Source organism: Spermophilus citellus (genome assembly GCF_964194105.1).
Source record: "Spermophilus citellus genome assembly, chromosome: 6".
Lineage (NCBI taxonomy): Eukaryota > Metazoa > Chordata > Mammalia > Rodentia > Sciuridae > Spermophilus > Spermophilus citellus.
In genome coordinates this window covers 128,224,985-128,250,894 of record NC_138187.1, presented here as the reverse complement: position 1 = coordinate 128,250,894, position 25,910 = coordinate 128,224,985, and the positions used below count along the sequence as shown (strand labels likewise).

General features: G+C 47.0%; 1 protein-coding gene across 1 annotated transcript in view; it reads right to left on the bottom strand.

The window, feature by feature from the left end:
* The window catches only part of PLXNA2 (plexin A2), a 215,145-nt gene that overhangs the window by 159,094 nt on the left and 30,141 nt on the right, over positions 1-25,910 (bottom strand). Inside the window, exon 3 of the mRNA XM_081298858.1 lies at positions 24,196-24,378. Within this exon, the coding sequence (XP_081154984.1) occupies positions 24,196-24,378 (183 nt within the window). The remainder of the gene's footprint in view (positions 1-24,195; positions 24,379-25,910) is intronic.

Sequence of the window (25,910 nt, the reverse complement as noted above, 5' to 3'; positions counted from 1 at the left end):
AAGGGTGAGCTCTTCTGGGTCTCCCTCCCCCTCTGGGGACAAGGTCAGACCAAAGGTCACAGAGGGACCTGCCATGGTGTGGGAGGAGGCACATGTGTTATTGTGTGCATGTCAGGGGATGGTGAGGAAGTCACTCACTGATGGCTTCTAAACCAGAGAAGGTTCATCCTGCATCTAGAGGGAGGGCAGGGGGAGCCCTGCGAAGTCGTTTTCTTGAATGTCACTTAGCCCTCACTCTGTCTTCCTGTCTCCTTTTTTCCTCTTTCCCCCTTGACCTTTCTCAGCAGGGAATGGGGGAGTCGTCGAAGGAGCCAGAAAACAGGTCTTCAGGGCCTCTGTGACTCTGCTGACCATCAGCGGCCAAGAGCCGTTGCTGACAGAAAAGAAATGAAGGTGCAGAGATGGAGGGGAGAAGCAGATGTCAGCAGCTGCAGCCCAGCACTGCAGGGCGCCCCTGCCAGGGTCCCATGCTGTGGACTCCACTGCTGAGCCAGGGCCAGGTGCGCTGGCTGGCAGGTGGGAGGTCCTGGGGGGAGTGCTGGGGCCCCCTCCAGCAAATTCTGCCCCTCGGCTTCTTTTGCCTGGGGAACAGATCACAGAAAGGGGCCCTGTCCGATGCTTTGGGCTGGGAATTTGGCATACTCTGCAGTAGATGGGAAAGAAATTGCACCATGGCACCGTAAGAAACTGCCACTTCTTAACTGGGACAGGGAGAGGGAGAGTACTCCTTCAAGCATCAGTCATGTCCTAGGCTTCTAAGTTGTTTCTACCTCATAGTGTAGAAGGGTCCCCTGCAGTAGAGTAGCCACTAGCCACATGGAGCTCTTCACCTTTAAATTAATTAAAAGTAAGTAAAATCAGAAACCCAGCTTCTCAGGTGCACTAACATCTCCATCTCTCAATAACCACATCTGGACAGTGGTTACTGTATGAGCTGCATAAATGTCAAAAGAAAAAAAAATTCTTTGCCATAGGAAGTTATCTTGGACAGCATCATTCTAGAAAGTTCTTACTTGAATCTAACTTTCATTCTTGATTTTCCCTGATGTTCACATGCTAGTGTGCTCCTTAGGAATGAGGGATGACGGGCTCTAGGGAGGGTGTGGGGTGGATTAAAGAGGGGGAGGAGGGAAGGTAGGTGTAAGTATGTTCATTCTGCCAACCTGCAGGCTTTCTCTAGCCCTCCAGTCTCTTTCCAGTGCTAAGCAATTCAGCCTGCCTGGGAGGAGAAGAGGCTGTGCTTAGCAGAGGAGGGATTTAGCCAAACGGGTTTTGCAATAATATTCTGCCTTGCATCCACACCCCTGCTTAAAAAAATGTCAAAGAAAGTATATGGAGGCCAGCTTTAGATAAGGTGGGTGTAGTGCCATTAGCCCGACTTACTCATCACACCCCAGGCCACTGCTTGGGCGGGTGTAGACATGGATGAGGAAGGAGGACACAGGCTGGGATAAGGCAAGCAGTTTTTCTTCAATCGTTTTGAAAGCTGTTGACATGATGGGGATGGAATGAGAGATGTCAAAGGCAGATAGTGGACACACCCAGCCAAACCTCCCACCAGCCTTGCCCATCCGCCGGGCTGCTCTACCCACCCCATGAGGTCCCTTGATGGAGAGAAGTCAGAGCTGGTGCAGGCACACACACGTGCACACACACGCACACTGGGGTGTTCCAGAGGGATTTCTGGAAAGAACCATTGGTATGATTTCTCAGTAAGCCTCAGCTGTTTCTCCAGGCTCCAAGGGGACCAACAGATGGTCCCAGCAAAACAGGCCAGCTTTGCGGCGCATCTAAAATCAGAGCCTAGGCGCCTCCAAGGCCAATAGTCCAAATAAGCTTTTTATCCCACAGGTGGAAGCAAAAATGAACGCGGAGCCACTCATCTCCTTCGTTTACGCAAATCCCATGAAAATCAATATGAAATTTTTTTTTCATATGGAATTCTGGCCTCTTACAATCTTGCTCTGAAGATTAGGTTACTCAGGGGCCCTGGACCCCTTCAGAAAGATTTCTTCCCAGGTATCTCTAGGCTGCAGGAATCTAACTGAAGAGTCCAAAGGAAAACTCTTGGCTCAGAGGCTTGGCCTCCATTAGGTGGTCACTCTGGCCGGGATGTGAGTCAGAGCAAGGATGCAGCTACCTTCCCTGATGCACAGATTCCTTCTCCCAAGGGCCAGAAAGAGCTGGAGGGAGATCCCAGGCCCTGATCCTTTTCCAGAGGCACCGCCTCCTCATTGCTGAGCTAATTGGCATGACTGGCATAAATATACCCATATATCTCTCTATAAATATACACATTTTAGCTATATATATCTTTTCTTCTAAAGACTTGGCAAGAATTCCCTAGAAGCCTTTTCCATGACACGATAGAAAACCAGTAGAGTCATCAGTTTGATTGTTCCCACAAACACAGCTTCGGATGACCTTTGCAAAGCTCCCTCAAACTTGGCTTCCAGTAACCCAACTCCTCTAGCCCCTGCCAGCCCCCAGCACCTTGGCAAACATAAAATGCAACTAGGTTCCCTAAGGCTGCTGCTCATTCCTCGTTGGCTTCTAACTGAAAGTTAAAAAAAAAAAAATCTCTTGCTTTGGACCTGTTGCCTTGAAAAAAATCATAGGCAGTGTCTAGGCTCCAGTTGGGGACAGGAGGAAAGGAGCAGTGGGTGCTGAGGGACAGGTGTGCGTGAGGATGGGTGTTGATGGCTTCCCAGCAGCTTACATCTCTGTGGGCAGGAGGGTAGGGTAGGCAGGGGAGGTATCTAGCAAGGTTCAGCAACCGCTGGGGCAGGTGGGTCTCCTGATGCGGGTGCCATGGATACACAGGAGAGGCACCAGGGTTGGAGCACAAGGTTAGGAAAGCAATCGGGTGATGACTTTCTGAGAGTTATCATTAGGCACAGATTCTCAGCACACTATCTTACTATCTTCATCACCCTGCATCAGCATTTGTTGGAAAGAGGCCCAGGAAGGGAGGAGGGAGAGGCTGGGCTGTCTCTTCCATCTTCTTTTCTTTTTTCTTTTTTGTCGACATTTAAAGGTTTGGGAGGGTGGAGACAGCCCCCTGTGACTTTTCTTTGAGGTATTAAGATCCTAGCCACATGTTGACACCATATTTAATCCTGAAACAAGTTTTCCTTCTTGATTTTCAAAGTAGGGGGTTGGGATTGGGGATTCATAAATAGAGGGTATAAAATACAAAAATGTAGACTCAACAGAGAAGGGCAGAAAATGTAATTTAGAGGAAAAGAAAAAAAAAACCCTCCAAAAGGCAATAAAATCCAAACCCACAACTACACCTCCCATAGCCTTTCTTGTTTCATATTCTTTCTTCTTAAAGCTGGATTGTTATCCTTGTACCAAAGAATGCCAGCAGGTGCTGCTGGCAGCTGTTTAATGACAGTGTCAAGAATGTCTTTCAGGAAGGTAGACTTAGAGGCAGGAGGCTGTGATGGGAAAATGGGATGGGGGTTGGTGGCCCCACATCTGCAGAGAGGCAGTTAAGGCATGGGGTGCTGCACTGGGCATTGCTATGTTATTTTGTACAAAATCCTTCCTGTAAGAAGGCGGGTGGGGAAGGAACAAGGGACATTTTTCAAAGTTTCTTGGGGAAAGAATTTCGAAGTGAAATTATGAGCAGCTTGCTGTCTTTGGGCAAATATCTTAGTTCCCCCAGCTCAGCATCTCCCACTTTCTTCTCTATAGTTAGTGATCCTCATGAGGATTAAATAAAAGGACCTGGAGACCCTGGCGAGGGATCCTGCAGACCTCAGGAGTTATTAGCCTTGTGATTTGTCTGCATCTGGAAAAGGTAATGACTCCCAGATTGGCAGGGTGTGTCACTGACCAAAGGAAAGACGCTTTTTGTTACCCAGCCCAGAGAGGCTGATCACAGTTCTTCAGTGTGTGGGGGAGAGGGTGTGAGGCTGGATTTGGAAGGAGGAAGCACTAGCAGCGACAGAGCCTTAATGAGGAATGTACTGCAGAGAAAACCAGGAGCCCTTCAACTCAGAAACTCCACTCTGCTCTGTGCTTTCTACTTCTTCTCTGAAACTGACCTCGTGAGAACACTCCTGAAAACTTCCCATGCCCCAAATTTTCCTCAGCAAACACATGGAAGCCTGTGTTAAGAGATGTCTGCAAGATCCTCTGCCCTTCCTGAGAGGTTGGTTCCATTCTTGTTGGGACAATGATCAAGAACTTAGGAAAGGTCCCAGAGATTGTTTTCTCCAGGGAGGCACCATGGGGGCTGTCTGTTGCAGGGTGATGAAGATAGTAAGATAGTGTTCTGAGAATCTGTGCCTAATGATAACTCCCAGAAAGTCATGTCAGGGCTGCACCGCTTCCTGAATGAGTAATATGCTGGGGTCTCTGGCCAACCCACTTTCAGAATGGAGACGAGAATGTCCACCTCTGTAGCTGCTACGGGAAATAAGTGAAGGGGAAATGAGAACATATGTTGTATGCCATACTGTGCAAAGTTAGGTCTTCCTGATCCTGAGGTTCCAGAGGTCAGATGTCCAAAGATAAGGTGGCTTGCACTCCTGCCCCAGGTGGGTTGAGTGTGGTGTGCCAGGAGGATCGGATGTGCCATGTTTGCAAAAGGCCTAGTGCATAGTGAGATCTCAATGATGAGTCCTCTCTGCCTCTAAGTCTACCTTCCTGAAAGACATTCTTGACACTGAGAAACAAGGGAAAGGGCAGAAGGACAATGGTGACGACAATCATGAGGACAAGGCTTCCTCCCTGCCTAGGATCTTAAATGATTTCAGGACACATCTTTCAAACGGGTCAACTGGCACTGCACCTTAGCTCTTCCGGGCCATTTCTTGGATCTCTGCTGAGTTGAAGGGTTAATATAAAGAGTCAAATCGTGATGACTTTCCTGGACATGGTTATGCCTGGGGAGGTAGTGGCAGCTGTGGTCTAAGTCACCTGACTCACTGCAGACGTAGGGCAAAGGGGATGGTCTCTGGTTGACCCAGGGCTCTGGACTGACAAATACACAGTGTCTCTGCAGGAGGCCTAGAGTAGGGAGGCAGGCATGGCTTAGCAAGCCCATGAGAATGGTACACTGGCTGCTGCTCCCCATCTCTTTGAGACTGAGAAGAGCCAAAAAGGGGCTCAGGCAGAAGGATGAGCATGCCAGCTCTAATTTCTTGTGTGCCCTCTATGCCAAGCACTGTGCTCAAAAATGAACATCCTTGGCCTTATTGAATTTTCTAGAGAAACTCTGCAAGGTAGGTATCATCATGCTCACCTTGCAGATGGAGAAACTAAAATTCAATAAGGTTAACTAATTTACCCAATAGGGCCTACTTAGTAGGTGACAAAGACAGGTTTTCAACCAAGATGGTCTGATCACAGAGTCCATCTTCTTCCCATTGCACTTGCTGCCCCTGTCCAAACAGCCCACCAGTCACGAGCTGCAAATAAAAGCCCACGCCTCCCACAGCAGGCACTAAATCAGCATGGGGAGAAGCTGGAGGCTGGCAGAGAGCAGATCTTTATCAAGCCGCTTCAGGAGCAAGAGAAATATCTCCACCCTCTTCCCAGCCAGAGGGTTGGCTGTGTGTGGAAGATGAGAAACATTCGGGGGGGTTGGGGGTGGGGAGGGTGGAATCCGAAGCTAAAATCACTACCCACATCAAAACAAACCTGAAGGCAAACAGAGGCCTCAGGGATTTTGTTTGCTCGTGTACATGTGTATATATATGTGAGCATAGATGGGGGACTGGGAAAAGAAGGGGGTGGAAAAGGAGTATCTTTTTTCACACTCGGTGGCTTTTATGCACGATAAGTTCCTCGGCAAATTCACACTTCTTCCTCACTCGTTTATTCCACGTTTCACTTTCCTGACCTTGTACAGAGAAGTAGTTTGGTTTAGTGGGGAAGCTGACTTTGGGACCGGATAACTGGGTTTGCTTTTTCCAAATCTACTGCCTTCTATGTTGTCCAATACATATATCTTGATATAAATAAATGGGAAAATAATCTCACCCTGTTGGGTCTTAGTATTCTCCTCTGGAAAAATAAGTCATCTTGGTGCCTGTGTGGCAAGGTAGTTAGGAGGGTTAAATGAGTAGTGTTTAATATACTGATTGGCACAGAAGCCCAATAGGTGCTTTTTGCCTTGATCAGGGTTTTTCAATGTTAGTATTACTGATATTTTAGAGTAGATGATACTTTGTTGGTAGGGGGCGAGCTGACCTGTGCATTGTAGGATGTTTAACAGCATCCCTGGCCTCTGCCATGCCTCTGGCACCATCTGCCCCGGATATATTAATCAAAGATGTATCCAGACATTGCCAATTATCTACAAACACCACCTCCTCTGGAGAACCACTGGCTTGAGGTAATTAATACTGATAGAATCAACAAGTATACATTGAAAGCACACAGTAGGCAACTATGGTAATATTCACTTTTTTGAATGAGTGAATGAATGGATACATGAATGAACACTCTAAGTAGTAAGTAGCATAAATCTGCGTCTTTAAATCTTTGGTGGTTGGAGGAATACAGTCTGTGAAGTTCTGGTTCCTTATAAGGTGGATGGAATCACAGAGGAAGATGGGAAGGGCACCTCCTGCCACTTATCCCCCGCCCCATCCACCCCGCCTCCATCTCTCTGCTGCTGTCTTTCAATGCTGACCTGGCATCTGCTGGGATTTGCAGTTGGGGCACAGACAGGTGAGGGAGGCTGCAAGCTAGAAGAGAGGTTGAAGGTTTCCTCTCTGGAAAAGGGCAGTCGCAGAGGGATTGGGCTCTAGCAGTGATGGCTTGAACTTCTGTGTATGAGATGTGATTGCTTAAATCCTGTGCAATCTCAAATAACCCTATCTATCCATTGCCCACAGCCAACCATGAACATGAGCAGGGACCCCTGAAGTTCCACCTCACTTAGAGGCACAGCATGACTCTGCAAGCCCCCTTTGGCTCACCTAATGCAGATTCTTTGCAACTGGAGCACAGAGATGGCTCTTGTCCTAGGAATTTTTTCTTTTTTTCTTTTTGGTACTGGAGATGGAACACAGCTTAACCACTGAGCCACCTCCCCCCAGGCCTTTTTTGTATTTTATTTAGAAACAGAGACTTTCAGAGTAGCTTAGGGATAAGTGAGGTTTCTGAGGCTGGCATTGAACTTGTGATCCTTGGGCTTCAGCCTCCTAAGACGCTGGGAGAACAGGCTACGGTGCCTGGCAGATATTTTCCTTTCTTATCTCTCCACTTCCCCCTTGCCTTTCCTTCCTTTTAAACAGTACAGAATGTTTGTTACATTAGCAGGGACTACAACGAGGATAAGGCCACCCTATCCTAAAATTGCTGAGTATACTGAAAGAGAGAGAAAAGAAAAAGGAAAAGCATAATATATGCAATAATAATAGGTAACATTATCGGGTATCTACTCTATTTTGGTTACTGATCTGTGTTTTCAAAGCATTAACTCATTTACATGTCCCTCAACAGAAGCCCACGAGGGGGAAATTATGATTCTTTCCAGTTTTTCCAATAAGGAAAAAGGCACAGAGAGGTGGGGTGACTCTTACTGTGTCACATAGATATTATGGGGCAGAATCAGGAGTTGAAGGGGGACCCTTTGGCTCCAGGGCTTTTCTTACCCCTCTGCCCTGATGACCAGGTGCTGGAGTGACAGATGCACACGGGAAGGGGGCTCCTGAGAGCAAGGGCTGCTATAGCACATGAAGATGAGGAGGGGCGAGTTGGATGGGGGAAGGGCCAACATCCCTTGTGAGAAAGAATACCGCACCCAGAGTCCCTGGTTAGGAGGAGCTCAGAGATGCACCAGGGATCTGTGAAACAACTCCCCCAGAGTGTGCTCTCTCCACGTGCCTGTGCCTCATGGCTGGCTTAAGTCCATCCAACTGGGTGGACTTAACTCTCTGCCTTGATCTGGCTCTGTTAACAGTGACTTTCAACCACCTGTGTGGCCTCCCCTCCCAGTCTGTGCTGTTGAAATCCTGCCTTTACAACCAAGACCATGACCACACTCTGTCCCTGAAGGTCCACCCTTCAACAGCCCATGCTTCCCATAGGCCATAATCTGCTCTTTGGTTTACGTCTTGGCCATGATCTGGACTTTTTACAGATTGTCTTGTTTTGCTGTTGCTGCCACTGCCACTGAGTTTGGAGACTGTGTGTGTGTGTGTGTGTGTGTGTGTGAGAGAGAGAGAGAGAGAGAGAGTGAGAGAGAGAGAGAGAGAGAGGAGAAGAAGAAGAAGAAGAAGAAGAAGAAGAAGAAGAAGAGAGAGAGAGAGAGAGAGAGAGAGAGAGAGAGAGAGAGAGAGAGAGAGAGAAAGTATGTGTGTGTGCAGGCTGTGGTAAGTATGGTTCACCCAGGCCTGTTTACTTGACCATCACATCATGTGATGTCAAGCAGGCCATCTGTCATTTGAAGCTTTTTAAAAACTTTGAAAAAAATGTATTCCTGCTGGGCACAGTGGTGCACTCTTGTAATCCCAGCAGCTTGGAAGGCTGAGGCAGGAGGATTGCAAGTGCAAAGCCAGCCTCAGCAAAAAGGAAGATGCTAAGCAACTCAAAATAAGGCTGAGGATGTGGCTCAGTGGTTAAGTGCCTCTGAGTTCAATTCCTCGTATCAAAAAAAAAATTATATTCCTAACCTTGATATTTAAAATGGATGAAAGCAAGACGCTTGGACTGAAGGAGAATGGAATTGGGAGTGGGAGTGGTCACCCTACATTTCAAAGGCACACTGTCTCAAAACCAGTGACAAAGGGTCTTCACACTTCAGGTTCATAGATAACTTTAAGAATCTGATGAAAGACACAGGCCCTCTACTCAAAAATTTTTACATACAAATATTTGCAAGTCATTTTTTTGTTGTTGTTGATTACACATCCTGCTTCAACCTTGGCACGTGGGTTAAAGAGCCTATTCATTCAACTCCTACAATATCCTCCACTTGGGCCTCCCTGCCTCCCTGAAGGTTTGGGCTGCTATGGCACAGTGAATGAATCATAAAACCCAGGCAAAACTGGCATTGCTTTCGTTGCTCAAAGAGATCTGAAGCCCAGGTTTGGAAAACACAATGCAGATAAACTTGTCAAATTTCTATAACTAAGGCATTGGTGTTAACATTACTCCCACACAGCCCTAGGGGTCCTAGGTATTAGAGATGGTTTGTGTCTGTTTGCACACTGGCCCAATGCTCATGAACTCTCACATCTAGGTGATGACCAGAGCGGACAAAGGATGGGCACCCAGATTCCAATCTCAGTGTTATTTCTGGACAAATAACTTCGACTACAAGGGGCAGTTTCATCATCTGTAAACTCACAGCCATGGGATTATTAAGGTTAGAAAATGAGCTCAAAACAGGATATACAAATATGCAAGTTCTTAATAGAATTTAAACTATTAAGCAAGTGGAAGGGTGTTATTATGATCTTGGCATTTAGAGAATGACCAGGAAGTCCATACTGAGAGAAGTACCCTCAGGCCTCTGAGTCAGGAAAGTTAATGAAAATCTCCTCTACTTAAAAGGGGCAAATTGAGGCCCAAGATATAAAAGATTTGCAGGTCATCCATCCCTAAGCCCCTTGAGTGGATGGCCTGAGGGGGGTGTCATAGCTTAGGGCACATAGATTTGGACAATCCAGCAATGGCCTGAGGCCCTGAAGTCATTTACTCCATCTTCTAGGCCACCCCTCTCAAGCAGGGAAAGAGGCTTCCCTGGTTCTTTTTGCTCAGGTTGGGCCCCTTGTCTCTACTGTATGCAAATCAATTTCTAAGTTTGCAGTGATGGGAAAATGAGAAGGTTCTTCCTAGGGTCTGCCAGCTGTTAATGAGCCAATGTGGGGAAAAAGGTCAAGTAAGAACGAGCTATCACTAGCTGTAGTCACCTGCATGCTCCAAGCAGCTGGCCGACGTATGTATTTTATGCAGTGTTTTGGCTGCTGGTGCTGGGGGCCTGAAGGCAGGTTTACGAGATTAAAGCCCAGTGCCCAATAAATAATTTAGCAGCTTACTGCAAAAAACATACACGCAGTATAATAGCTACTATCTCCAGCAGTCTGATGTGTACATACATTTTAAATTCACATCACTTTCATCTGCATGTTTCCATTTGATGTGGAGTCCAAAACCAAATAAGGAGAAGAAAAGGAACACCATCCCTCTACCCTCTCTGTATGTCCTTCCACCAAGATGGGGCCAATGAGGAAGAAACCCAGTCTCCGTGCTAATTATTTGGAGCTCTGCTGCAGGTCCTCCTTCCACCCTCTGCATCTCCTTCTTTGCTTTTGTTTGCTGTTTGCGTGTGCAGGGAGAATCTGAAATCTCTCCTAGACCAATTATTCATTCAAAATTTGGTTTTCTTCTCCCAGGGGTGCCTTTTATGGAGCAAAGCTGGCTCCAGGTGCTGTCTTCTGCGGCTTCACAAGTGTCTTGCTTGTGGGTGCAGCTCAAAAGCTGGATAAATAAATATCACTGCCACGGCCACTGGAGTCCAGGCTGAAGTTTTAATGAGCCAGAAGCAGTGGTGATGGATTGGTTAGACTTGGTCTTGGTCATGAGGGAGGGAAGTGTATTGGAGAGGGAAGGAGGGGGATTGGGTTGGGTGTCACACCGAGACTAGCTGGGAGAAGACAGAGAAACTTGCAAGAAGTTGCAACAAGATCTAGAAGCATCTGTGGGAGGTGGGAAGCACACAGATATCTATGTAGCAACACGAGTGGGTAGGAGAAAATGATGCTAGAGGGAGCCCTCTTCTCCTGATTGAAAACTTTACTGGTTCTGATTGTAGTTAAGGGATGAGTGGTTCAATGGGGGAGAAGAGTGTGAGGTGGGTGGTAGGATTTCTTTCCAGCTTCTGTGGGGATCTGAGAGGGTGACATCCCTTTCTGTTCCAATCCCCTGACTCCTTCTGTGAGCAGCATCTACCCCAGGCCCACCAGGCACTGGGCTTATACAGACAGCATCCAGTTCATCCCCTCTCCACTCTTTGCACCTTTTTGGCCTTGGCTGCATTTACTGCCAGTGGCTGTGGTTTATCTCCCGTTGTTTATGGCCTGGGACAGGCTGCCTACAAATAGCTCCCCAAAGAGTGGGGAAATGCAGGCATCTGCCATTCTGTGAGGCTCTTTCCAGAAATGAAAAGGACAGTCATAAAATGTTGCATGGGGGTGGAGTGGGGAGGGGTGGGTAACATGCATCATAAAAAGCGTAATGGACTAATGCTAATACATAGACTGGCTACAGCCCAGGGGTGTCTGCTGAGCTCAGACATAAATATTGGGGAGGCACCAAGGAGACAGGTTTTTTATTTCTTTGATTTGATGGTAGGGGGAGGTTGGGCATATTTTTTCCTCCATTTCTCTGTCTGTGACCATTCCTCTGGGGATATCACCAATCTGCCTGAGACTGAGCTACCCAACATTTTATGACTTTGAGAGGGTCATCAATTAGATCACTGGAAAGACTGGAGGTGCCGAGGGGATTTGTGGGGACATAATAGTGCCTCATAGGGTGAGTCTGACTCTCGGGTTTTGGTTGTACCTTTTTAAGTTTTGGTTGTACCATCTAAGACCTTGAAAGCAATAAGATAGCTGAACAGAATAGATATTAAATGTATAACTTGAATGCATGATTGAGAAACTGTCCTTGGCTAACAGGCTTATTTTCAATAGTAAGGGGACGGCTTAACATTCTCTATTTAGAGAGAACCAAAACAAGAGAAAACCAGCAATCACTCAACAATCCCCATCGCTGCCCAACTTTAAGTCCGAAGAGTAAAATACGTGTTTGGCAATTAATGAAAAAGTCAAGCACTTGAGGACTCAACCACACACTGTTATTTTGAGTTTTGTATTAGAAGTACCAATGTTTTCTGCAAATGGGCCACAGGCCCATTGCTACCTAGCTACACATATCCACACATTGGATTTCAAGTGCAATTTGTGTGCATTTACACAGAATGGGTGGATGTGCAGGGTGTGAGTGGGGCAGATGACAGAAGTGCGTTAAAACATCCTGTCAGCAAGTAGCGTCCATCCTGGTGGATGAGACAACACTTACGCTCCTGTCTCCCTGTCATTGAATGCTGAGCCACTGTGAGCTGGGGTAGAGCTCTGAGTCCTGCACTTGAGGATGGTTTCAGTGCACCTAAGACCCTGGCCTAGTTGAGAAGAAAGAAACAGCAGAAACTCCAGTTAGTAGTGACCGAAGCCCAGTGCAGCCCTTGAGTGTGTGGAGAAAAGGATTGAAGGCATTTGGAATTCAGGTTCCAGGGCACCGTTTGCTTTGAGGAAATGCCCATTTTCTGTGTGCTGTCCCTGAGGATGGTAGAAAATGAAGTGACCACCATTATTCGAAATGCCATGGATATCAAAAGCAGGGGAAAGTGGGGGAGAGGCAGTAAAACTCCTTCTGTCTTCTGTCTCTGGATATAGGTGAGAGGAAAGGGGGGGAGAGGCAGGGAATCTTACTGGGTGTAGTACACCTGGGCTAAGTGATTTAGAGACTTATTTAACCTTATTGGAATCCTTATGTAGCAGATATTATTATCTCCCTTTTAAAGATGAGAACTCCCAACTCTTGAGAGGTTAAGTAACTCAGCCAAGGTCCCACACGTGGTAAATAATAGAGTTAGGACTTGAACTCGAATGACTGTCATCTCACAATGACCTAAAAATATGAAAGGGAAAAAAAATCAATAAATAATGGTTTGGAAGAAAAATTATGTTCAGTCTGAAGGTCAAAAGAGCAGGGACTAATGCATCCCTGAAGCCAATAATGGTGCACATCATTATTCCAAGTGTTAAAGGGGGGAGGGTCACCACGTGTGCTGATGTTGGAAAAGGGTCAGTTGACCCTGGCACGTGGTAAGATGGGATTACTTAGGCCGAGGGTGAATGAAGCAAGGAGAGTCTCCAAAGCAGAACTGGGGCCTGATCGTAGGCAAATCTGGGCCCTCCGGTGACTAAATATGCTGTGAATCTGCCCGGAAACACATGGCAACATGAGAGCGAGCGTGCAGCATGACTCTGGGTATGGTTAACAGGTTCTCTGTGGCTCCAGGTGATCCCTGAGTCGGGGTCTGGCCCATTCATCCCCTTAAAACAAGGCCCCACTGGGGCCTATCAACAGGGTTTGTCTCAGCCTCTTTCAACTAAGCTTCTCTCAGTTGGCCCATAGCCATGTTAAAGTCTAAGAAAGGAGTTAGTGTCTTAGCCTTGGCTGGATGGTATTAGGTCAGACTTAAGGGAAGACCTTCCTGGGACCACGCTTGACTGGGAATGAGCAGCTCTGGTTCTGGAGCATCCTTCCTTTAGGACTTCTGAGAGCAGCGGAGCTACCTGACAGCTTTCTGCCCACAGCAGTAGGTGGGACCTCCTCCCAGGCTCACCTTTGCTTGCTGGCATTTCAGTAAAGGCCCAATACAAATATAGAATGTATAATTTTCACATCCTTTGTGGCAAATCCCAGGTGTGCCCCATTAGCAGAGTTCCAAGGATGCCATTTTCTATCAAGAAAAAGACACGCTGCATCGTGGTGCTTAGCTCAGGGCCCTATTAATAGCAATCCTAATTATATGGCTGCAAATTTAATTCATAGCAATGATTAGTGTCAGAATCAAAGGCATCAGGCATCAATATTGATGGAATTGCATAAGCCCCATAAACAGAGAACGAGCATTCGGGCCCATCCCCCTAGCAGTGGTCTGCTGTTAACTATTGCATTAATGTCTCTTCCAATTTTGCCAGATCAAAATGACTCCATTTCTCAGAGTTCTCCTCCTCCCCACTGAAACCGTTGCCCAGCCAGCTCTGAATGGGTATGACTGGCACACAAAAGATCCCAGACAATGTCTTTGAAGAAGAGCCTGGGGGCTCCAAGGGATGCATGGGTGATGGGCCCAGGCCCCACACTTTTACACAGCGGCTTTTGGCCTAGTCAGCAACTCTCTTTTGTCTCCCCTTCAGAAAGCTCCTGGCAAACAATGATGCCTGGAGAAAGAGGAATCAGCTGGGGACTTCGTGTGGCACAAAAGGCTGCCACCCCATCCATTGTGACCCGGAGGAGGAGGCCTGAGGAGAGTGACACAAGGCAGCGTGTGCCGAGGTGACAGCTGCCATGTCCCAGGTTTCCAGGGCACCTTCACTCCACAGACTGCAAAATGTTAGCCTCTCCACTCTTCTCTTAGGCGTCTTCTTGCTGCTTTCTGAAGGGCAGGTGGGAGTCTACAGAAAGACCAATGGAATCTTGGAGAAGATGCTAGAATGCTAAAGATTAGTGGTGAAAGCACAGGGCTGTTGCTTCAGACCTGGGATTCAAATCTCACATCTCTACTTAGCAGCACTGTGGCTCTGGTAAGTTCTTAACTTTGTTAAGCCTCAGTTTATTCGTATGTTAAATGGACAGAATACTAATTCTTACCTTGTAAGGACTGATGAAGCTTAACTGAAAAAACAGTTAGGGATTAGCTTATAGTAAGTGTTTAGCTGAAGAAAGAAAGAAAGAGAAAGAAAGGAAGGAAGGAAGGAAGGAAGGAAGGAAGGAAGGAAGGAAGGAGGGGGTGGTATGTCTGGAATGTTTGGAGAAAGGACTAACACGTAAGGCTTGAGAGCCCCAACTCATTGCTCTTACTTGTCAGAACTTCTTAGCCCTGGGTCAAGCATTCTGTGGCTAAGTAGCCTTCCTGATGGACAGGCTCCACTAAGACTTCTGGGCATGTGGTGTTAGGGTTCAGGGACAGCAGTCACCCCAGAGTAAGGCTGCATGGTCAGGTCTGGCTGAATCTTGGCCAAACTCTTTCCCTGGGGGAACGATCCCCAGATCAATTTTGGGTTCTGCTCAGGAAAGGCTTGCATGCTAGGGAGCGGCAGAGTCCACCTAATGTTTTGTGCAGAGGAATGTTCTTTCATGTGATAGAGAGAAAACCCTCCAAATGGCATCCCAAAACCTGGATTCCGGTATTTCCTCTGATCCTGACTTGGGTGATTTTGAGCAGATCACTCAATCTGTCTGAGCCTTCATTGTCTCAACCACAGAATGGAACAATACACATCTCACTGCCCAAGGTCATTCCATAGTCTGGACCAGTTTCTGGAGGTCTTCTCTAGATGTAAAATCAGTGATGCACATTTATGGGAAGGCTCCTGATCTTGTTCAATGGTGCCAACCTTCTTCCCTAGGGGCACAAACCCTTCTGCAGAGTCCTGACTCTCCAGCCTCTCCCCCTGCCTAGCTGCCTGCTCTCTCACATACCCTTCAACAGTGAAGCCTGGGAAGATGTCTGATTGATACTAGCACCTCTTGTTGATGCCATTTTCCCTTTCTGGGTTGGGTGAAGATGCTCAACTGGTGGCATTAGCCCTTGCACAGGAACCAGACCACAGTGCAGGAGGTGACCCCCTAACTGGGATGTCAGTGGCACCAGCTCTGGAACTTCTTTCCCACCTTGGAGCCTGCAGACCCTTCTGAAGCTGAGGTCAGGAGATGAGTAGAATCTCAGGAAGAGACTCAGAAGGACAAAACCTCTGGTTCATCTCCTCCACTTTCCATCTCCATATGTTTCCTGCTTCCGTGGATAGCAGGGCATGGTAACAAGAAGGAAAGAGACGAGTAGCTACTCCATAACCAACAGCTTTTGTTTTAACCATCTTGGACTAGAGATCTAGGTATATGTTGGGCTCATCTCCACCCTGAAATACTTATAGTTCTGGCTCCGATTCTCATATCTTCTCTTGATTTACTTGACCCCAAGTAAGTCCATTATCTTTCTGAATGTTAGTATCACCATTGGCAACAGAGCAGAGAACTACATCTTTCCTTCTTGATCATCTGAAAATGATGTGGGATTTAAAAAAAATGATAGAAACAAAGAGAACTGGGGTCTTTGAACAAACAATATGGTATGGATACAGAACTGGTAGCAATAATACTAGTAATCGTCACACTAGGATTAATAGTGCAAATAGCAGTAATGGCTGCTATTTATTAAGCACCTACAGTATGTCAGGCTTTGCATTAGCTACTTCAGATTCCCCATGGTTGACATGAATAGCAATCTTGAAGATGGGCATTAGTGGTCCGATTGAGAAAAGTGAGATGCCCCACAAGATCACACAGTTCTTATGAGCAGAACTGTGCAGAACCAGGATATTGTGGTTGGCTTGGGAGCATGCAAAGGGAGAGAACGGCTCTGGTTTAGTTAATTCTGCAAAGCTGCAAAAGCGGAACCGACACTTCCCCCCAGCCCCGCCCTGGGGAGGGGGTCAGTACATATTGTTTGGTGATATGGGACTCGGAAAGCTCTCACTGGTGACTAATGCAACTGGATGCCAAAGTCCGGCAGGATCAGATTAGTTCGGCTCAGCTGGGCCAGTCTTCTAAATATTTTTTTCCCATGACTCAGGGATGGGGGAAGGGGGCAGGATTCTCTTCCTCTATCTGACCTTGCAAACAAGTCACTAAAAAGGAGGCTGATCTGACAGCTTCACTTCCCCCAGGGAGCCAGGGAAGAAGTGGGATTTGGGGAAAGACTTAATGATGTTAGTAATACAGAAAGCACATTTGTGGCACGCACTATATTAAGTATTTTTTATGCATGATCTTATTTAATCCTCACAACAAATATGCAGTATTTATTACTATCTCACTCCATGGAAGAAAAAAAATTGAGGCTCACAAGTTAAGTAACAATAGTAGTAATATTTAGTGCGTAAGCACCCAAGCTCCACATTCTACAATTCACTCCAATTAGTTCCTCATGCTTATCACCTTGGAATCGTGGTGCATATTGTGCTTACCTATAGTTTTTGTCTGTCTTCCCACATTAAGGTGTAATCTCCTTTAGGGCAGGCATTTTTGACAGTTTTGTTCCATACTCTATAACCAGTCCCTGGCATATAATAGGTATTCAATAAATACAGGTTAAATAATAAATTATTTCATTTAATGTTCATTATCAAATCATGTGGCAGGTATGCAAAGTATCCTCATTTTGCAGTTGTGGACTGAAATTGAGAGGCCAAACTGCTAGTAGACTGGATTCCACAAACTCATATCATTATCATTATGCAAATTGGTCCCTGCCTGAAGGCAAGAGACTAGACCTGGTGGTCTTTGGAAGTCCCTTCTGACCCTGAAATATATGTCCATCCCCCAAATGCAAGGCAGGCAAGGCTTAATAGTCTAACGGTTTGCATTTTCCTAAAATAGAGAGACCTAAACACTACACACTAGCCTTTGGCCTTGTTTTTAAAAAAAATTTTTTTAATGGTGCTAGGGATCAAATCCAGGGCTTGATGCATGCTAAGCAAGTGCTGTACCACCAAGCCATATCCCCAACCCAATACCTTGACTTCTTGACAATTTTGCATGGCCTATATGGGTCACCTGGTTTCTGTGAGCTTGAATCATTACCTCCAAACCCATCTGTCCCCAAAACACAGTTCCCTGCATTTCACCTGCCCTGCAATAAAGCTCTGAGCTGCAGGGGCTCAATCTTGGACTACAAAACAACCAGCTGAACACACAGCCTGATGCCTCATACAGGAATTATCCAAGATTGAATTACAGAAGAGATTGCACAAAAGGTGCAAAAAATATAAATGAGTCCTTACTTAGTTCCTTTTCAGAACAGCTCTGGAAGATCAGAGCCTTCATCACCCAGGTCAGCTGCAGCTCTGGATAGAACTGACACCCTCTGCCTACACCTGTTGTGATCAAGCAGGGGGATGTGCTGGTGGGGTGTACGTGCTGGTGGTGGTGGTGGGGGGGTGTTCTGTAAATACGCCTCTTTCCTTATGCCAACCAAATGCAGCTTCCCCCAGCTTTCGGAAGACCAGTTCTCCAGACCCAAGAGGCCTATAAAACAACAAAACAAACAGCGAGTTTGGCGGCAGGAGCCTGGGCAGGGAGCCAAACTCATTACTAGGGATGTGGTGGTGAACTCCCGGAGTACCACCCCAACTCTTCGATGCAGACTCTGGGGAAGGGAAGGGGGCATCTGCTCCCCACTACCTCTGACTCCAGCACCGCTGAGATGACTGGGGAGCCGGGTATCGGATCAGAGGTCACAAGCTTCGGGACAGCCTCTAGATCTCCTGGAACTGGACCCACAATCCTGGCTGTTTACTCCATTAAGGGTTCATGCTGAGAGATGAGTGAATCATTTCCACCGAGAAGAATGAGTGGCTATCGTTTGGTGGGATTGGCACAGGAGAAAGGCATGTTTCTCAGCTTTTCATTCAACTTGGCCTTTGGTGGGCCCAGGCAACTCCACCCATGTGGGGAGCCAAGTAACAGGTTAGCATACTGTGGGTGTTTTGGGAGGAAGTCTGACTGCCAATATCAATATTGCCAATGGAGGGTGGGGGTGGGCATATAAACTCAGGCAAGATATTTAATATCTCTGTGGCTCCTTTTCCACATTTGCACAATGGGGTAGAGATGCAAGGGATGATCGCTATGTTAGTTAAAGTTCATTTTTAAAAATATTTATTTATTAGTTTTAGGTGGACACAGTATCTTTAATTTTTAGATTTTTTTATGTGGTGCTGAGGATGGAACCCGGTGCCTCATGCATGCTAAGCGAGCACTCTACCACTGAGCCACAACCCCAGCCCTTAGTTGAAGTTATTGAGGAAGGTGGAATGGACCGTAGAAAGATATCTTGTAAATAGTCAGCATTATCAATAGCTGAGCACTAACCCCTGGGCTTGGGAGAGGTGCAGTTTGGTGTTCCAAATGGACTTTTTCCAAGGTCCAAGCTGCTACTGCAAGAAGCTCACAGTTTTCCTGGCTTCACTTCAGTAAATCGTTTCTGAGATTACAAAGAGAAAAATAGGATGGGGACGTCAGGGCTTCCCGTGGGCTGGAGACCGGAGACTTTGTGTTGGTGGGTCCCTTAGGAAAAGGCGGAAAGAATTTTCCTTAAGAATTTCACAGGCATTCCAGTGGCTACCATTAGGTAACTGTAAAGATGGTGATATGAAAAGAAGCCAGGGCCCTCCCCAGGGCTTGGAAAGGCTCTGTGAATTTGCAAAAATGTCTAGGAATCCCATAATCAGAAGGCTGACGGGGGTCCAGTGGTTACGTGGGCCTCTGTACCTGCCTGCCTGATGCAGAGAAGTCTACGTACACTCAGGTGATCCAGCTGGTTTTGGGTGTTGTTCTACAGTTGACCTTTAGGCAACTGTAAATGCTCAACCAATGTTTCTGAGTACCACCCTTCTCTTGCAAATGTTGTTAACCTGAAAACAAACTCTTTTCCCATAACCCACTGGAAGTTCTTCTGTTTCCTTGACCAACTCATGCCAAACCCCAGCTGACTTACCCAACACATCATGACTTCTGTTGTGTGTCAACTACACATCAACAGGATCATTCTTGATATATGATTCCACTGCAATCAGTGCAAACAATAGTCTGGCATAGAGGAGGGACCCAATACAATCAAGATCAATTTAATGATTCCCTAGTGTGTGAGAGATGTTGGATCTGGCAATGCAGATGGTGGTATGAATAAGAAAGGGAAGGTCCTGACTCTCAAGGATCTCTGAATTTTCAGGGAAGTAGACGCCTTAGCAGACGCTCCCATGTCAGATGCTGTGGGGTGCGAGGAGGGCGCTATTCACAGTGGGTGAAGGGACAGGGCAAAGCGCAAGTCACCAGCACTTGGACAGAAGGCAAGGTGTCTAGGGTAGAGAGGGAACAGAGAGCCAACAGCTCCCATTGCTGTTTAAGTTTCCCGGGGCTGGAAAGCAGAACACGATCCCCACTTTCTTTGAGGAGCCCTGGAGGAACTCAGGATGTAGGCAGCAGCGGCAGCAAATGGTAAGAAGAAATGGTGGGAAGAAATCAGAAGAGCTTCACCCTGAGCTCTGGAAGAGTCCTTCCACCCATCACCCCATATCTTCCACCTGCTTGGCGGAGTCCCTTCCCTCCTAGGTCCCATGACCTGTGCTTCATTTGTCCTTTTGATGCCTCCCTGAAACCTGGAAAGTCTTATTCAGTGCTTCTAGCTCCTATAGACTCTTCCTCCATCTGCTCTGATATTAGCTCAGTGAGTCTCTCTGCTCTTAACCAGGAGGAATGTCACCAGTCAGTGGTGTCAGGCCCCAAGATACCCTGATTTCCCTTCCCTGCATTCTGCCCCAGGCCTGCCCACCCTCATCATCTTTGCCATGCCTTACCCAATCTGTGCCCAGCACCTCCCCCATGATCTTAAGCCCAGGTGATGTGATGCAGGAGGCCCTCTGCAGCATCCCTGACTAAACATGCCCACTCACTGGGAACTCATTGCCTCTTGAGTCAACTCTTTCTATTATGGCACAATTCAGTTATAAGAAACTTCTTCCCTGCATTAATGAGAAAGTTACTTTGCTGCAACTCTTATGTATTGGCCCTGGTCTGACCTTTAGGACCACCGTGAATAAGTCTAACTCATCTTCCACAGCTTCATGGCTAAGCATGCAGACAACCAGGATTCAAGTCCCTGCTCTGTCATTCACTTGCTAGGTAGTGCTGGACCATTGATTTCCTTACCTTCCTCGGCCTCCATTTCCTCGTCTGGAAAATGGAGGTGATAACAGCACTTACCTCATAAGAGTTATATCAAGATTGAGTGAATTAATAGATACAAAGCTCTTAAGATAGCAACTGACACATAATAAGTGCTCAGTAAATTCTATTATCTGAAGAGAGCTGTCTTATGTCCTGCTTTAGTCACTCTCTTTTTCCTTAACATCCTTTTAAAAATACACTTCACATAGCATGAATCCTACATCCCTCCAGCCTTTGTTTATCTTCCATTTTAGTTTGATTCACACTCTCATGATGCCACCCCCACTGAAAAGTGGAGTCACTGCTCCACATGATCTGGAAGCTGTTCTTCTACTAATGTGGTGATGACTAACTTTGATGAAGCTGTATTATTACCCAGGGGCTCACAGTGACCTTGTGGCCAGCTCAAATCCCAGGGATGAGTGCTCCAAGAAGTTCTCCCTCATCTTCTACCTGTGCAAGTGCTCCAAGCTCCTCTGCACCCTCTAGACTTTCCAGGTATGCAATCTGTATGTTCTCATGTGTCACCTCCTCCCTACTCCCTAGGCTCCATAGCGGCTCTTTACTTATAGGGTGCCTAGTCTTAAAGCAGACAAGGTAATCTTCCTCTTCAACAACACCTTGCAAATTGAGCATACGATCATTGTAGGTTTTGCTTGAGTTGTGCCTGCTTATGGTGAACCTTTGCCTGTCTTCCTGTCCTCTGTGAAGCATTGACTTTAGCCTATGCAGGAGTAAGGTCTTATCCTTATTCTATCTATTCCTTCCACATGCTCAAGGCTCACAGGGCAGCAGCCTAGCCTGTGGTGTTTTCTATGTGTCTCACAGAGAGCAGCACGTGAGCAAATACGTGATGTAGCACCTAGGAGGATCTTGTGGTCCTGCTGCTGCTTGTGAGTCTCTGTTTCCTCTCAGCTTCCCCACTTGGGGACATCCTGTTCCTCTGGCTGCTATGGATGAGGGCCCGACAGTCTGAAAGACGCCTGGCCAGGCAGGGAAGAAGTGACTAGCTCTGACGCACCCTACTTCCCTCCCCTCTCCAAACTCTTGGCTATTTTTTTTCTTTATTTTCCTTCCTGTGTTGAAAGAGCTATGGGGCCTGGACCATGGTAGGGTTTCCTGGGGACATTCCATAAATTCCTCATGGGCTGTTTCTCTGGAGAGGGTGGGGGCAAGTGGCTGGGTAAATGGGAGGCCAGCGGGAGCCCGGGTGTGAAATCAGGTACCTCAAAGGAGTGTGGGTGGAAAGGAAGGGTAAGCTGCATAGAGGAGGAAGGAGGGGTATAATGAGCTCATAGCAACAGTCAAAGAGAGGACAAGAACAGTGAGAAAGAGCAGGCAACTCACAGGTTGGCACAAGCTGTGGGTGACCACGCCCCCAGCCTTGCTCTTGAACCCACTGACTTGCTTCCACAGTGACTTGTCTGCTAGGGCTCCTGTAGGGCTCAGAGAACTTGGCCAGCCTGGGTGTGTGGCTTGGAAAGATGCCAAGGAGCCCCGTGCATGTGCTGTGTGAGATGCACAGAGATATGGAGAGGATCAGCACAGGGGTCCCTTGAAGACTGGGTCGTTTGTTTCTTTATTCGTTCCCCATTCACCTCATGCATCCAGCCAATGCTCATCCCTTAATTCAAATCCAGGGCTAAAGAGAGTGGAGATGGTAGCCTCTGGCTGAACTCTGTAGCAAGTCTGAGCCTGAAAATGATTCCTAGCCTCCATCCCTGGGCTCCACAGCTGCTTCTTTAAGTAAAAAGGGTGCCAAGTTGGGGGTCAGGGCAAGAAGAGACTTGTCCTAGGTCTTTCTGAGTGAACAAGTCAAGTTTCTTCCCTAGGTCTCATTTTCCCTGCTGAGAAATGGGGGTATTGGGCAGCTATTAGGCTCTCTAAGATTTCTTATTTTCAACAGTTTTGGAGCCCATCGCATGAGTGAGCACTTGGTGAAGCAACTAAGGAGGAAAGAGAGAATACGTATGAAGAAAGCATGATTTTCCTTGAATAGAACTTTCGAGAGAATGAAGAAGACAAGAGACTCACACAAATAGAATCTGTACCAGCAACCAACGTTGAGAGAAAAGGACAGCGGAAAGCTCTGATCACCAGCCCGTGGTGGCTCCTTAGAAAGGCTTGGTGCAATTTAGAAAAAGGTGGCCCCTCTGGGCAGAGGAACTAGGAAAAGAAAGCCCCACTGGGCAGATGCCTAAACCACAGGGTAGATGGCAGGACAAGGAGAGCTCAGGCTGAAGTTCAACCCCCACGAGGCCTGTTGGCCCAATGCCGTGTACCAGAGGAAATTTTCCCAACTAGATGTTGTAACCCTGGCTGAGAAGGGAAGTGGCCAGCCTCAAGGGTCCAAGAGGAGCTGTGTCCAGTAGAATAGGCCACTTTTCCATCTTAGTGAACAAACAGGACAAGTCTTTCCTGTTCCCATTTTGAGAAAGCAAACCAAAGGACTAGGTTTGTCCCCTCTGAAATGTACTGGAACGTCAAGACAGGGTCCACAGCCCCAGGCAGAGTAGAGCACACAGAATAAGAGTAAGTAGGGTCCTTTTCCAAGAACCAGAGAGCTCTGGAAGGTTCAGACCAGTTCTTGTCACCTTCTCTGTGGTGAAGCAGAACAAGCAGAACATGGAAATTCTTCCTCAGGCTCTCTCCCAGCCACCCTCCTTCCACATTCCAGACAGCAGCCCTCCCAGGTCTCTGAATGGGGATTAAGAGGAAGGAGCTCCAGGGGTAATGATGTCAACATCAAAAGGTGAGACACAGGAGGTTCTGCATGTGCGCTGACCCACAGGTGCTGGGACTGAGGAGAGGTAGTGGGAGATAAACTGGGAAAAGGGGATTAGCTAGGAACGGAAAGAACGTAGCTGCTATAATCCCACATAATGAACCGGATTGTGCTCCCTGTCCGAGCCGTAAGCGCTAGACAAGCAGGTACATGCTCCTGGCTTCAGCTTGCTGCACCAGAGGACTCCCATGCTGCCAGCCTCAGACAGCCTGTTCCCTCCAGCTGGCAGAGGCACCCAGGGAGGCACGGGATGAAATGTCTACTTCCTCCAAACTGCTCAGATCTGAGTGAGGAGATGGGGAGGGAAAAGTCTACGACTGCAGGAAAAGATAGATGAATGGCCTCTCGCCTGGGCTTCACCCACCATCAGAGAGCAGCGACTGTCCTTGGCCCTAGCTCTTCAGAATTCAGACCCATAATGTGCTTCAACCAACTTCTTTCAGTCCGCAAATGCTCTTGACCAGCACAATCAATTCTACAAATCCTAGCGAGGGGTTTTAATGTGGGTTATTCATAGCATACATACTAAAAAAAAAAAAAAAAAATTCAGTTCTAGTTGATTTGAGAATGAGGAGTGATTTTTTTTTCCTCCTTAGGCAAGGTACTGTCCCCATTTCTTGAGGTTTGGCAATACTGAAATATGTTTGTGTTCCCTAGACATCCACTGACTGATGGCCAGAGGACACAGCCAGAAGATGAGCCACAAAATTGACCCCTGCCTATCTCCCTTTCTACCCTGTTTCCCCCAAGAAAATGAAGAAGTGTTTGTAGTTAAATCTTTGCCAATAGCCACCTTCCAGAAAAGACCCTCTGCTGAGGGGCGGAAGGGCATCAGAGCAGCCAGGCTCACAGACTCTTACCTTCTTCAGTTTGCCACTCTTGGTGCCCACAAAGACCACACTGTAGCCATTGTAAACGTAGGAGGCCACGGAGGTCATACGGTCCCGACTGGTGGTGTAGAGGGTCAGCCCCTCCACTGGAGTGGAGCCTCCGAGGGGCTGATTGATGTCCAGTCCACAGAAGTTGTCATCGATGGGGACCGGCTGGAAGGGAAAGGAGTTGGCATGAAGAACAGTGAAGGCATGGCAGAGTCACTTCAAATTATCCCCATTTTTAGTCGCCAGCCAGAGGCCACTCAGCCCCACACAGTCACAGGCAGGGGCTCCGGGCTGTAACACATGCTGCAAACCAAAGTTCTCCACCAACTGAACCACAAATCGCATGCCTGCTGGCTCTGGTGGCATCAGATCATGAGCAGTCATCTTCATTCACCTGGAGTCACTTGTACCCACCCTTCTGCCAGGAGAAGCAGGCTCCATTTGTAAAGTTTATTGCTTAAATTCATTTTCTTGTGATTTTAATGTCCCTGTGGACCATGTCATTCTGTGACACTCTTTCTATTTTAGACAAGGGTCTCCTCAGTGGACATTAACCCTTAAGGTAACATAAAAAAATTTCTACATCCTGGAGAGAGTTTCTCTCTCTCTCTCTCTCTCTCTCTCTCTCTCTCTCTCTCTCTCTCTCTCTCTCTCTCTTTCTCTCTCTCTCTCTCTCTCTCTCTCTCAAGCTCATGTTCCTTGAGACACATCTTGAACCACTCAACTCTCATTGCTATCTGCTACCTTGGGAATACTTGGTAACTGTCAAAATAATATTGGACACCGCCTTCTACTTTGGAACAAAGTAATCAACCAAAGCCTTAGTTTCTTCATTTGGAATAATATCTTCCCATTTTTTTTTCTGATAGAATGATGGAGGAACAAATGAAATAATGCATTTGAAAGAATTCTGCTAAGTTATATAACCATTTCCACTATTGTACATTATAGGTTAGTGTTTGGGAAACAAAATTTAAAGATAATTTTTCCTACCATCAACCTTTTAAAGGGAGTAGTGGTGTGCTGGTATAAAGAGTATTTGTCGGGAGGGATTGGTCATCTTTGAAAGATCACCTTCAGCAAGTAAAAAAAGAAAATCTGTGGGACATAAGTGGGGAGACCTGGATCCCTGTTCTACTGCTAACTGGCTGTGTCATCTCAGGTCAGCAGCATCCTATTTTGGAGGTATTAAAGGGACCATGAAATGAATGATTTTTAACATTTCTTTCAGATAAGGAATGAATGAATGAACGAATCAATCAATCAATCCAGGAAGGAAAAGAGGCTGCGTGCTTCCTGAGGGCAGGGCTCATGGAAGAGTTTGCATTCTCTGAACCATGCTTGGCATGAACTGGGCCCTGATGGGTACCCTGAGACACCCCCGTTGTCTGCACCTCATAGAATCTTGTGGAAAGACTGCAGAATCTGGGTCTGAAAGAGGCCTGAATCTTGGGGCAGCTGCTTCTTCCAGGTCTGGAAAGGTGGAGGAAGAAAAGAGAAGAAAGACAATGGCCATCTGGAGAAGCCCAGAAAGCCTCAAGGAGATGCTTGCCCTGTATTCCCCTCAAACGCCTTTTCTCACCCTCACCAGGGAAGAGTGGCTGGCACATCACTTGTTGACAGCCTCATTTCCTTGGAATAATTGGTTTATAAGCTACAGCATGTGATTTTTTTTTTAAGCCAGGGACTTCCCTTCC